This window comes from Stylophora pistillata, chromosome 6, assembly GCF_964205215.1.
Source record: "Stylophora pistillata chromosome 6, jaStyPist1.2, whole genome shotgun sequence".
Classification (NCBI taxonomy): Eukaryota; Metazoa; Cnidaria; class Anthozoa; order Scleractinia; family Pocilloporidae; genus Stylophora; species Stylophora pistillata.
The window spans coordinates 769,342-782,583 of record NC_142524.1 but is presented as its reverse complement, the minus strand read 5'-3'; the positions used below and the strand labels follow the sequence as shown (position 1 = coordinate 782,583).

Here is a 13,242-nt window from a genome sequence, read left to right as displayed (position 1 = left end):
CCTACAGGCGTGTAAATGGGTGGTGGCGAATTTAAAACGGTGAGAAACCATGTGATGGATTAGCATCCCATCCAGAGGGAGGGAGAGTAGAAATATTTCATTGCTTAGGCTGTATGGGCTACTGGCCTGACGCAGACTTTTTTTACTTCTAATACGTGCATCTCCATGAACAGCACCAATAAGTGTTTTTTTTTGGGACCCTCAGAGGAAAACTTCGTATTAAATTATTTAATTAAGTTGTGAGTTTATAATCAATTTTTAATCATCAATGTTCTTATTTATTTATCAATTTACTTTTATTTTTTTAAAAATTTATTATTTTTCGGCCATTCCAGGAATTCCGGGTATTCCGGGTATTCCGGGTATTCCGGTATTCCAAGTAGTCCCGTTCCGGTTTCCAATTCCGGCATTCTTCATTTTCCAAACTACCCTGGAAGCAGCAGATTCCCATGGTACAGCATTCCATTTCCTTTACGTATGCAGTTTATTTTGAGTTTAGTGAGAAAACTAATGTAAAAAAAACGCCAGAATAAAACGAGTAACACGAGATTTCGGGGAAATATGCATCTTTTTTTGGACGGCTGCGTAATATCGCGGCGGACAGCGACTGAGATGATCGACTGAGATTGGGTTCGAGGATTACGGGCTAGGGATTGGTCACGAGGTAATCACGGGTGCTTACAAGAATGAGTCACGCTATTAAGAATCAATTGGATGCGAGTCCCTAAAAGAGAGGATAGCTTTGTACGGTATTTGTTTCCTAGAGATTTACAAAATAATGTTGGGAGGACTGCTTTTCCTCAGTCTTTCATTCCTCGCTGCCTCAGCAGAAACTGGAAAGCACTGGGCTCTGATCGTAGCGGGGTCGAACGGTTGGTACAACTACAGGCACCAGGTAACCAACAGAATCGATCGGCAAGTAAACCTGCAAGGTCCACTCCACCCTTTTCAGTTCGGCATAAGAACGGCGAATGGTTGAAAATCCAATATTAAGATTCATCGAGATTTATACATGTGACATGTTATTCAGTAGTTTCACCATGTGAAGGTGTAAAATTTAGGCGACTAAACGTTTCTTGAGGCTTGGGAATATTTAAAGTGATAGTTTCCCAGTTGCTTGCGTCATGCCGGCAGACGCTGAAAAGGTTTCTGCTCTGATCGTTACTTTTCCATTTCCCGAAACGAATAATCAGAATAATCAGTAATCTAGAGAAGTAAGTGAGGCATCGAGAGGTTTTAAACACGTCGGGTACCAATTTATCATTAAGTGATAATTTGTTCCAAATTCAATTAAAGTCACGAGACATGAAGTAAGTGGACACTTCCGCTTTCGAAGGTATTTGGGAGTTACGGTGCAAAGATTACTGTATAACTAGAAACTATTCTATCCCCGAAGGTATTTTTCCTCTCTTTTTTTCTTTTATCAAAAAACTGCATGTTTGATGAAGGATGGGGTTAAAGTCACGCTGTTTCAGGAAATTTTGGCGACAAAGTTCTTTTATTACCGTATTCAGGACATTGTGCGGTGTCAGCCAATTTGGTTATAACTCGAAACTGAAAACGACTCTAAACAGTCGTCGGAGTTATTCCTATTATGCCATATAATTTTTGAGCTTTGCTGTGAACCATTTTAATTTATTCAAAAACAAGTAAGGTATTAAGTGTAACTAACATTCTCTGTAATGTCCCTTCTGCTGATAACCATTATTATCATATAACGGGCAAAATTACTGAATTGTGATTGGACAAGACAGAGGGCATTTTTTCTTAATTTTTGTAATTGCCCCTGGCAAAATTACTTGAAAATGATTGGCTGAAAATCGCTTAGCAACGGCTGCCAAGGTAAAGAAATTTCTGTTTGTTTTGTAACAATGGCATCCCGTTTTGCGCAAGATCAGTAAGAAAACATTTTGCCCCTTATATTATAAACAAGTAATCACATGGTTCCTCGTAAAATTAAGGATTAATATCACTTGTGTTTTCGAAAGTTGCAGAAATTGCCCGAGTCGCTGTGCGACTCGGGCAGTTTCAGCAACTTCCGAAAACACGCATGATATTAATCCTTAATTTTACTCGGCCCCATGCGATTATCTATACTAACTTCTTGGCGATGAGAAGAGTTAGATGCTCTCTTCTCAGAGAACTTAAAATGATGTGCACTTATTCTTGTTTTTAGGCTGATGTATGCCATGCCTACCAGATCCTCCACAAAAATGGCATTCCTGATGAAAATATTGTGGTCATGATGTATGATGACATCGCCAATAATCCCTCGTAAGTAATGGACCTAACTACAATAATAACAGGAAGACTATATCTTAGATCAAATTTCCCTCAGCAGTTATGCACTAAAATTATTGCTCAAACACATAGGAGACATGTTTTGAGTAAATCCAGGAATACGATGTCAGCCTACAGCAGAGCAAAACATTCACCAGCCAGTTCATTGCTTTTATTCAAGAGATTCAGTGAACCATGCCATAGACTGCGAGACTGGGATACTTTTTCTGTATCCAGGAGACTCTGGATCCTGCTGAGAATGTGCACCTATTCTGTTACCCATTTTTGCTCTAGTGTAAAGCATTTCTCCCATGATCCTCCTGTAAATGGTTGTTCTTGCATGTGAGTTGGGGCTATGTTGCTTCATACAATAAACTCTAGTTGGAATTTTGACTACTGTTGACTTATAACAATTCGTCAAAACAAGAGAAGAAGCAAGGACAAGAAAATTTTTTTGATATTTTGTCCATAAGCATCCCATTTAGCAAGGGACTAGAATTAATCAAACTAAAATGTAGTCTTGTTTATCATTAGGAATCCAACACCTGGCATCATTATAAACAAGGTTAGCTGACTGAATTATTTTATCTATGTTTAATTGATTCTTAACCATTGATGTATGTATCTAAGATACAAAAAAATTATTATTCTTCTAGATGGCTACATATAAATTTTCTGTGTGGTTAGCATAGTGTAAACAAGTGTTGATAATTTTCAAGTTACAGAATTGTTATATCATATATTTAATCTGCTTAATCTGGAGTTTCATGTACCTGTAATTGCCCCAAGGAGCATGTGATATAATTAAGAAATGGCTAGCGTGCAGTGTGCAACCAACAAGTTATGGATACATATGGGAGGTTGCTAAGAACAAAAGAAGCGTGAGAGTTGCACTCAGCTGTCACCTTGAGTGACTATTATAGCATCTTGAGTTCTTAAAGCAAACCTACCAAGTGCATCCATAGCTCTTTGGTTGCAGGTTGCACACTAACCATTTCTTTTACAATCTTTTATTTTGTGCAGAAGAAAGAGCAGAACATTCTGTCATCAGCATGCAACCTGCGGGCAAATGGGTTAAGTGTATTAGCCAATCAGAGCACACACTTAAGTAAAGCTATGTTATAACATACTGTATTATAAACTTCATCACTCTCACTCTTCCTTACTCAGCCTAAAGGAGACGATGTGTACAAAGGAGTTGTTAAAGACTACACAAAAGAGGTAAAAGTTTCAAAAGTCAAATACAATCTTACACAAAAATTTTCAAGGAAATCTTCAAATGGTAGGAAGAGTTATATTTTACTGTCATTAATGGTAAAGTTCAAAGATTTTTTAAGTATTTCAGCACCAGGGTGTTCAAGTCAGGGGAAATTAATTTCAGAAAATTTGTCCATATATAATTGTGGCTTGACATTGTAGGTGGATATTGGTTACATGTACATCTCTACAAATTTATGTAACCACTAGAAGGCTGACTTTGAAACCCTATTTTTTAATTATTAGTTTATTTGATATGAAATGCAGTTTTCCAATTTCAACCTCACCTCTCATCCCTTAGCTCTAAGCCTTCACCTGACCCATCACCCCCATCTCTTACTCCTCAGCCCTCAGCCCACACTCCTCTCTGTCACTTATCACCCATCAGTACCCACTTACTCTTCCCCTTCCCCACCCCACCTCCTCCCTCAGCACTGATCATTCCTCACCCTTGGCCCTGTACCCTCTGGCTGCAATTCAACATCTCATGCCCAGTTCTTTACCCTTCAACCCTCTTCCTTAAGCCCTTGCCCCTAACCCAACTCCTCCTCCTCACTCGGCACATTTCATCATACCCATCAGTCCTTGCTCGTCACCCCTACCCTACCCCTTCTCCTCAATCTGCATTCTTCATACCCCACCCCTCAGCAATTTGTCCTCGTATTAATGTAGTTGTGTCTTGACATCATAGGTGGACTTTGGTTACATGTACATCTCTACAAATTTATGTATTATAATTACTTGAAGGCTGACTTTGAAACCCTATTTTTTATAGTTAGTTTATTTGATATCAAATGTAGTTTTCCACTTTCAACTTCACCCTTCATCCCTTAGCTGTAAGCCTTCACCTGACCCTTCACTCCCATCTCTTACTCCTAAGCCCTCAGTGCTAGCCCACACTCCTCTCACATTTTTCCTCTGTTTATCACTCACCACCCCTTAGTACTCACTCACACTTCCTCTCCCCCGCCCTACCTCCTCACTCAGCACTGATCATTCTTCACCCTTAGCCCTGTGCCCTGTGCCCTCTGGCTGCAATTCAACATCTCATGCCCAGTTCTTTACCCTTCGACCCTCTTCCTTAAGCCTTTGCTCCTAACCCAACCCTGACCTCCTCACTCCCAGCGTATTTCATCATACCCATCAGTCCTTGCTCTTCAACCCTACTCTAACCCTTCTCAGTCTGCTTTCTTCATACCCCACCCCTCAGCCTTTAGTCCACACTCTAATTTCTCACACCTAATTCTTTGCCCTGAGCACTGACATGTCACTTGTGTTACTCTTTTAGTTCCCTTCCCTCACTGTTCTAACCAATAAGAGTAGCCCCATGTAAGAAATGGTTCCTTTCTTTCCCTTCCATCACTGCTTCAACCAATAAGTGGTAGCCCCATTTTAGAAATGGTGTTAAGTCCAGTTATAGAAAATAAAATCTAGTTATGCATAATAACTAATAATTAGTTTGCTGCCATGACTGATTGTATAATTACATTAAACTTTTTTTATTGAAACAAAATCTGACAGAAAGACATAGAGGAGACATTCACAGGAGTTAATGTTCAGTTTCAATGCTTAACAATGTGACATTTTTCTCAATTTAATTATTTCATTGTTTAGGAAGTAACACCAAATAACTTCTTGAATGTTCTGAAGGGAAATAAACAAGCTATGAGTGGCATTGGCAGTGGAAAAGTGATTGACAGGTTTGGTATAAATTCAATGTATTAGATACTGCTGTAAGTCATCATCTTCATTTATTTTTGGTGACTCTAATGTACTGTATATAATTAATATGCATTTATATCAAGACAAATAAGAAGGTCATCTTTATCTTGATGCATGGCTAAAATGAACAGCCAATGCATCGTTTATGACCTGTCCAAAACAAGTCATTCTCCTGAAAATTTTCCTTGATTCATGTTAATTTCTGTTCTTTTCAGTGGGCCAAATGACCATGTTTTTGTTTATTTTACTGACCATGGAGCTCCTGGACTCATTGCATTTCCAAGTGATGAGGTGAGTTTGATTCAGGGTGTAACATGTTTATGCAGTGCATCAGGTACGACAGTGTAATCGCAAAATTCCCAAGTAAAGTATATCTGCCTTAATGCATTGCTACACCTTTCAATCACTTTCCAACTCTGACATTGAGAACCAAACTTGGAATTTTGTTTCATGCCATCTTTTATCCTTTTTGTAACAGTCTGCCATCTAAAGACTACCTTCTGTGTCAGTCTGTGCATGTATAACAGGTGCGACTGTAGCAGCATGTCTTGACACATTTTTTTGGAGGCTCCTGTAACAAAGAAAAAAACTTTCTTTCCAAAATTGTTCTCTCTTTCTTCGTTGTTATCCTCTCTCCCTTGGCCAATGCTAAAAAGGTGGAGGTTCTCTTGTTTCATGCATGGATTCTTTAGATTTTGATCTTAAAGAACAAAGTTAATATTCTCTCTTCAGTTGATGGCACCTGACTTAATAGCTGCCCTCAATGAGATGTATGAAAACAAGAAATTCAGCAAGGTGCGAGGAAAGAGTAGTCTAATAAATCAAATATTTAATACTTTATTTAGGAGATAATGTACTATTTACAAGTGTATGGCAATGTTTATGATGCACCTTGCTTCTTTTTGTTTAATCAAATGTACGGTAAATTTAAATTTCAATATGTGATAGTTGTCACCAGAGGTCAGTGCCAGGACATTGCATGTACATATTAAATGTATGCTGTTCCAGGCTCACAGATGTGTCAATGACAATTGCTAAGAAAAAGCAACTTTTCACCCAGTGTCATTAATTTTAATCATGAAATTATATATGAAATGGTTGTTAAGTTAAAAATTTGTAAGAAAAGTTGTGTGATCAACCACATGTAGGTGAGATCAACTGTTGTCAGTAGTAGTGATTGACATTTCGACAACTTACAATGTAAGCAGAAGCTATCATCAGAGGCTGTGGTGTCATTGGCTATAGGACTAAAGTATCGAAAGTCAGCTGTGATTGGTTAGCTTTGATCCATATGTGAAGCTGTAAGTTAGGTTGTAATGAGAGATTTAATGCATCTACTCTGATCCACTCTACATGATGGAAATGTGGTGAGTACTTGCAAAAAATAAGATAAACAACTTGAAATAACTGACAACAGCTCTGGTATTATGTTTTCTCCCTCAGCTGGTGTTCTACCTTGAAGCTTGTGAGTCAGGATCCATGTTTCACAACAAGCTGAAGGACAACATAGACAGTATGTTACAGAGCCCTGTATTTCTGGGTCAAAATACATTTTTTGGGTTAATTTCAATGATAAAAAATCTAAATAAACAACTAAGAAAATTAAGAGAGTTTGGTTAGGATGCAAGGTTTCATGTAGAATCATAAGCTAGATAGCAAAACATCCGTTGAAGTTTTCAGATAACTTAACAGAGAACTTGCAGTCGTTTCTTCACCATGAAACATTTTATGAAGATTTGAGTTTCCATGTTTATGTCTAGCTTAATTCATTGTTGATCCGTGGTCGCCTTATTTTGCATTGGCTTGGAAGGGGGAGAGTGGAAATGGTATTAATGTATTACGATCAAGATAAGGAGAAAAAGGGCTGAGACAGAACATGAAGTGCTAGTCAGCAACACAATTTATCTTTATAAGTTGCGCAAAAAAATCTACCTTAAAGAGAATTCAATTGGAAATATCTTCTTGATTCAACTTCCAAATCATGTTTACGTATGATGCACGATCCTGCGCAGTAGATAGCGCTATTTATGCAATAGCGAAAATCAGACCTGAAAAAAATCAGGCCTGTACGAGATTCGAACCACTGACCTCTGCGATTCTAGTGCAGCGCTCTGCCAATTGAGCTGACAAGCCAACTAGGAGCAGGCCGTTAAGTTGATTCGTAATAAACCCATGATGATAAATCAGATACAATGGATATATGAAGTTCATATATTTTGAACTGCGGTATTAAATACGTATGATGTACGATCCTTCGCAGTAGATAGCGCTATTTATGCAATAGCGAAAAACAGACCTGAAAAAAGTCAGGCCAGTACGTGATTCCAACCACTGACCTCTGTGATACTAGTGCAGCGCTCTGCCAATTGAGCTAACAAGCCAACTGGGAGCAGGCCGTTAAGTTGATTCGTAATAAACCCGTACAGGCCTGGTTTTTTTTTATTTTTTTTTTTATTTTTTCAGGTCTGATTTTCGCTATTTCATAAATAGCGCTATCTACTGTGAAGGATCGTGCATCATACGTATTTAATACCGCAGTTCAAAATATATGAACTTCAGATATCCATTATACCAAATCATGTTTAGTTTTTCAAACCCCATGCGGCGATTCGTGAACACTATTTGTCTATATTTTCTTTTCAGGTCTGATTTTCGCTATTGCTTAAATAGCGCTATCTACTGCGAGGATCATGCATCATATGTAACTATTTGTCTGTGTCACTTTTTCATTAAGTGGCTATTTATCTATGCTAATGAATCATTTTTTTTAGTCTATGCAACTACTGCTGCCAATCGCCATGAATCCTCATATGCCTGCTACTATGACAAGAAGAGGCAAACCTACCTTGGAGATGTGTACTCTGTCAAGTGGATGGAAAACTCTGATGCGGTACGTATGTAACACAACTAACTTCTCCTTTTATTTTCGCAGTGCTGAGGTCCAACCCATTCGTCTCTCAAAAGTGGTTTGTTTTGTTAGTAATGGTAATTCCATACCATGGATTTGTCCTGGAAAACAAATTGTTAACAGCGAAATCTCTAACTTTACCCCTGACTTTTCGAAGGGTGGCTGAAGTTATCTACTCGATAAATCTCCATCCGATGGACAGTACAGTGCGCTTTGTTAACATTTGTCCGCTGGATAGTGATCAATCCCTTGCATAGCGCTATACGCCCTTTATACAACTGGACAGGCTTGGAGTACAGGAAAGCCACAAGATTCAAAGCAGTTATTTTGTCATCAGTTATCAATCGATCTAAAACTTAGCGCAAACTTTCACGATTTATTTACCTGCTTTAGTAATTAGTCTCTGTTTGATTTCATATGAATGTGCAGGTTGATTTAACTAAGGAGACACTCTTGAAGCAATTCCAAATTGTGAAACAGGAGACGAACACCAGTCACGTGATGCAGTATGGAGACCTGGTATATTTGTTATATATTGAACGAATGAGGTTGTTGATATGCGCAGTGGTGGACTCGATTGAGCCGATCGGGAGATCCGAGTTCAAGCCCTGGCTGAGCTACTGTTTCATTTTCTATGGTACTCATACAATGCCCTTCTCCTCCACCTCGGAGTGTAAATGGGTTGTGGTAAACTGTCGGGAAAATTGGTAGAAATTAACGTTCAATACAAATTGCAGCTCTACTCGTGGCTTCATGCTAATGAAACTGGAAAAAGGTCCATCTATGTCGAAAACGGGGAAATCCTTTGTAAATGGTAAGGAAGGTAAATTCTGCACCCATCAATCGAAGTTTATGGCGGTTTTATTTGGGACTTGTGTATTTCTACCCGCTCTGGATGGGATGCTTAACTCTCCCCCACCCCTGTCTCCCCCAAGTAAGTATTTCGTCGTCTTTCCCTGACAGGTCACCAGTACCCATTCATGCTCTGGGGTGGAGAAGGGCTCTGTGAAAGTAAAGTGTCTTGCTTGAGAACACAACACACTGACACAGTAACCCGGCCAGATCTCGAACCCTGTAAATGATAGTGCAAAGCAATCGATAAGAGCACCATTTCTTCTACTAGAGAGGAAAGAAATATAATCACAAATTGAGCACGTAGCTTCTCCAGTGTGGAATTCTCAGGCCTTTCCACGAAAAGTGCACTTATTCTCTAAGTGGCTCTGTTCAGGTTGTAAGTGATAAAGATGCATCCACTTATCTTTTCATGCCTTTTGACATTAAGATGAAGCTAAAATGATAAGGCGAGTTTTTTCTTTGACAGGATTTTGATGGTGATGACCTGGACGAATTCCAAGGTGACGGCACGGGAATTGTTTCCGGAAAGTCTCCAGAGGAGTATCGTGGGGAACCAATTGTAAGAACAACTTGTAGTTGGGCCACTCTGGAAAATATTCCAACAAGAAATTCGATGAAAGGCGTAATTCTAACATGTTGGCTTACATTTATTTGCAGACCGATGCCATTCCTGCACCAGATGTTGAGCTGAATATCCTTCACCACCGCCTGAAGGATAGCGCGAGCCTGGCTGAAAAACGAAAAATTGCTCTTGAAATCGAAGAATTGATCGAGGTAGAGTATGAGGTTTTTTTCTTTTGACATAATTGTCTTAAATGTTTCCTATGACCTGGATTGCCTTTATGAAATCCAAAATCGTTTCAGATATTTTTTCGGAGAACACTTAACGGTTTGCAAAGGTGCACGGGTTATCAAACTGTGCTATTTTGTTGGAATCCTTAAATGACTCATGCAATCAGCCTCATCGTCCACTTTACTCTGTTGTAAGGAAAAATTAGTCCTGCGTAGAGGCTCATTATCGGGTCACACTGATAGATTAGAATGTGTAAAACGTTTTAGTATTGTGTGCAGAACAGCAGTGTTAATCCCAAACGCAAAGTTCTCGTGTTGCTTATCCAAATAGATCTGGCTCAACATACTAACAACGGTTCAACTTATTACCACATGTCGTCACTTTATCTCTCGACCCAGCTCTCCGAGTGGAATTAGAATTGAACGTAGACTAGCAACAGTGGACAGTTTAAACGATCTTACTTGGATTTGATTTGCTAAATTTAAAATTGAAATCGAGAATCACCCGAACAAAATGTTTTTCATTGTGAAAGAACCTTCATTAAACCACGAACTTTAAATTGTCCGTTTTGTTTGTTCAAAAAAACAGCGCAAAGAAGGTGTCAGCAAAACAATGGAGGCAATTGTGCAGCGATGTACCACCTCTGAGGAGCAGAAGACTCGGGTCCTGAAGACTCGTGCTAATCCGGAAGACTTTGACTGTTATAGGCAGGCTGTCAAAACTTTCTCAAAGATCTGTTACAATCTGGGACAGGTAATGACAACCCAACGCCCCCACCCTCCCAACCCTCCCCTCTCCTGGGCAGAGGTATTCTGATACTCTCGAAAAGTTTCGAAAACTCTACTGTATGGTGCAACTTAATAGTGACAAAGACACCTTTTCATCCGTGAGATATCCTGAAAGTGTTGTCGTAATTCTGAAACAAGAGGGAGAATACATTTTGAAACAAGTATCGTCACAACCCGACATTTTTCTGATGGATGATATTAGAGACGCCTTTCATTTTTTACGCAATACAGCAAAGTTTGATTTAAGGTTTTAGAAACCCAATTGCTCCGCTACTTTCTCCCGGGAACGACCATCTCCTGGAAGGAATTTACGGCTTTGGTTTGCTTACTGATCTACAACTATTTGAATGCAGAGAGAAAAGAAGAAGAATGCTCTCGGACTCACTGCAAAAATTGGGAGTTCTTGCCCACAAAAAGGCCTTCTTAGTCACTCCTCATACTCATGATGCTGTTTTTGAATTTTCTCAGAATGACCACGCCCTGCGTCACGTCTACGCCCTCTCTAACTTATGCGAGGAAAACATTCCAGCTGAAATGTGAGTGTGGTCATACACCTGCTTTCAATTTCTTGGTAGTTATTATAACGCTATCTTTATTTGCAATTTATTGGTTAACATCTGCAGGGTAGAAACCGGTAAAATCCCCTAAAAGACGCAAAATATTCCCTGCTGGGAGCTGGGTGGGGGTCTTCATGCAGGCATTTTATTGAACTCTAGAGGCAGAGGATTTCTCGTTAACATTGCCGCAATAAGTATACGTCGTGGAAAGGTACCTCAGGGTCCCTCCCCTCCCCCCTCTCTTCTAAAACGGTCTTAACAGGTCTTATTACTTTGTTACCATGTAATAAAATCCTATTTCGTCAGCTTTATCCTCATTCATAGCGCGACTGCAACAACACCAAACAAATCAAAAACAAAACCGAGAAAGAAAAAGGGGTTTCTTGGAGTTTTAGTGCCACGCCTATGGAACCAAAGTTAGGGGAAAATCAAATCCAAGCAAAATGAAACGAAACAAAACATTGCACTAAATGAAAAAAAAAAATTCGAACACAAAATGGACATGCAACGCCTCCATTTTGGAAATTGACAGCAACAATCAAATCAGTACGAAGAGAGCCTTGGGAATTTCTCTTTTCCTTTCCTCTCCTCTTTTTTTTAATCTTTAAATACACATCGTTCTAGTGAATTACTCTTCTTAACATTCGCCATGATTTTATCTCCAACAGGATTGTATCTGCAATCATGCGAGAGTGTGCTGGAATCAAGTACTAAAGGAACACTCTGTCTACTTTTTTTTACCTGTTTGCAAAGCCTGAGGCTTTTAGTTATTGTCACATAAGTCGATCCTTTTTTTAACATTTCTAGATAGTTTTTAATTTGTATACTTTGTATCCCAATGTTTTTTTTCAATTTGCTTGATGATATTCATTTTTATTTTACTTTATTCTTTGGTCTGCCGACCGCTGCAAGCCAGCGTCTAGATTACCAATAATTCATTCCTGGTGAAACTAACCTTCGAATGAAGAACTTAGTCAGAACTGAGATATAAAAGTTCAAGATATTTTACAACTTGTAGAATTGTATCTCCCGTGGGCTAACAATTGAGCTTAGGCCAGGAATAAAAACAAGAATTCTATTTTATGTTTTGAGTGATTTCAAACGTGATAGCAATGTTACCATGTAATTGCGCCTTCTTTGCATTAAAAATGAATCGTATAAACCGATCGGTTAGTGGTTGCTTCCAAAGTACCATTGCAATGCGTTAAGTGTAATGTGACGCGAATTGTTCATTTTGTTTGTTTATCTTATTTTTTCATAGATATGTGGATGGAGCTTAAATATGTGTAGATTGCACATATTCAATAAAAAATGTTCGCTTGAGAGCCTGACATTTTACTATTTTGCTTTCTGTTGCTTTCAATAATCGTTCCTTTCTTTTTTTCCTTCCTATCCTTCCCCCCATTCCCAATTCGTCTTTCCCTCCATTAAAAAAGGTTTTCTTTCGTGGGTAATTTGAACTTGTTTCTTTCACTGAATTCCTGGAATAACCATGGAGGTTAGCAGAGCGAAGCAGTTCTTTGAGAAACTTGGTGAAATTTTCGATAAATATCTCAAAGAAAACCTTTGTCTAAATGTCGATTTATTTTTAAATGGCCGAAGTTAGTAACTCTATTATCACAATGTAGTACAAATGTAAGAAATTAAAATACAATTCATTCCTACAATTCACCAGTAAATTTCAAAGTTTTTTGTTCTTTCTTTTACAGAAAAAATATCATAAGGGCCTTCTCTCCTCCTCTGGTGATATTTTTTCTTCTTTTCAGTTTTGTTTTAGATGAACTTAACCAAATTAAATCTACAGTGCATTCACTTCAGAGAACTGGCTAAGGTGTTTTCGCCCTCTCAACAAACTTAGCAGTTCACAAAAACTCACGGCGCCTTTTTTCTAAAGGAGAGTAAGTGTATGGTGGCTTGTAAGTACTACTCTAAATGCGAAAAACAAAATATGTGGAGAACGGTGTAAAAGTTGTAACTGCGGATTCAAAGTTCATAATAATAACTTTAGATCCATAGTTTTAAAAGATTTTGTTGTTGGATCCGTAGTTGAAGCTTTTCCACCAGTATCCACAAGGGCGAAGC

The 13,242-nt window shown here is 38.7% G+C and overlaps 1 protein-coding gene across 1 annotated transcript; it reads left to right on the top strand.

Annotated features, from left to right (window-relative positions):
- Positions 1-677: 677 nt before the first annotated feature.
- Positions 678-12,491, top strand: LOC111342829 (legumain). Its single transcript, XM_022949950.2, has 15 exons — positions 678-895; positions 2,177-2,274; positions 2,815-2,845; positions 3,451-3,501; positions 5,152-5,237; positions 5,475-5,550; positions 5,992-6,054; positions 6,703-6,772; positions 8,031-8,149; positions 8,597-8,686; positions 9,489-9,581; positions 9,680-9,796; positions 10,404-10,568; positions 11,072-11,139; positions 11,829-12,491. The coding sequence occupies exons 1-15, from the start codon at positions 779-781 to the stop codon at positions 11,872-11,874; spliced, it is 1,290 nt and encodes a 429-aa protein (XP_022805685.2). The 5' UTR covers positions 678-778; the 3' UTR covers positions 11,875-12,491.
- Positions 12,492-13,242: the final 751 nt, after the last annotated feature.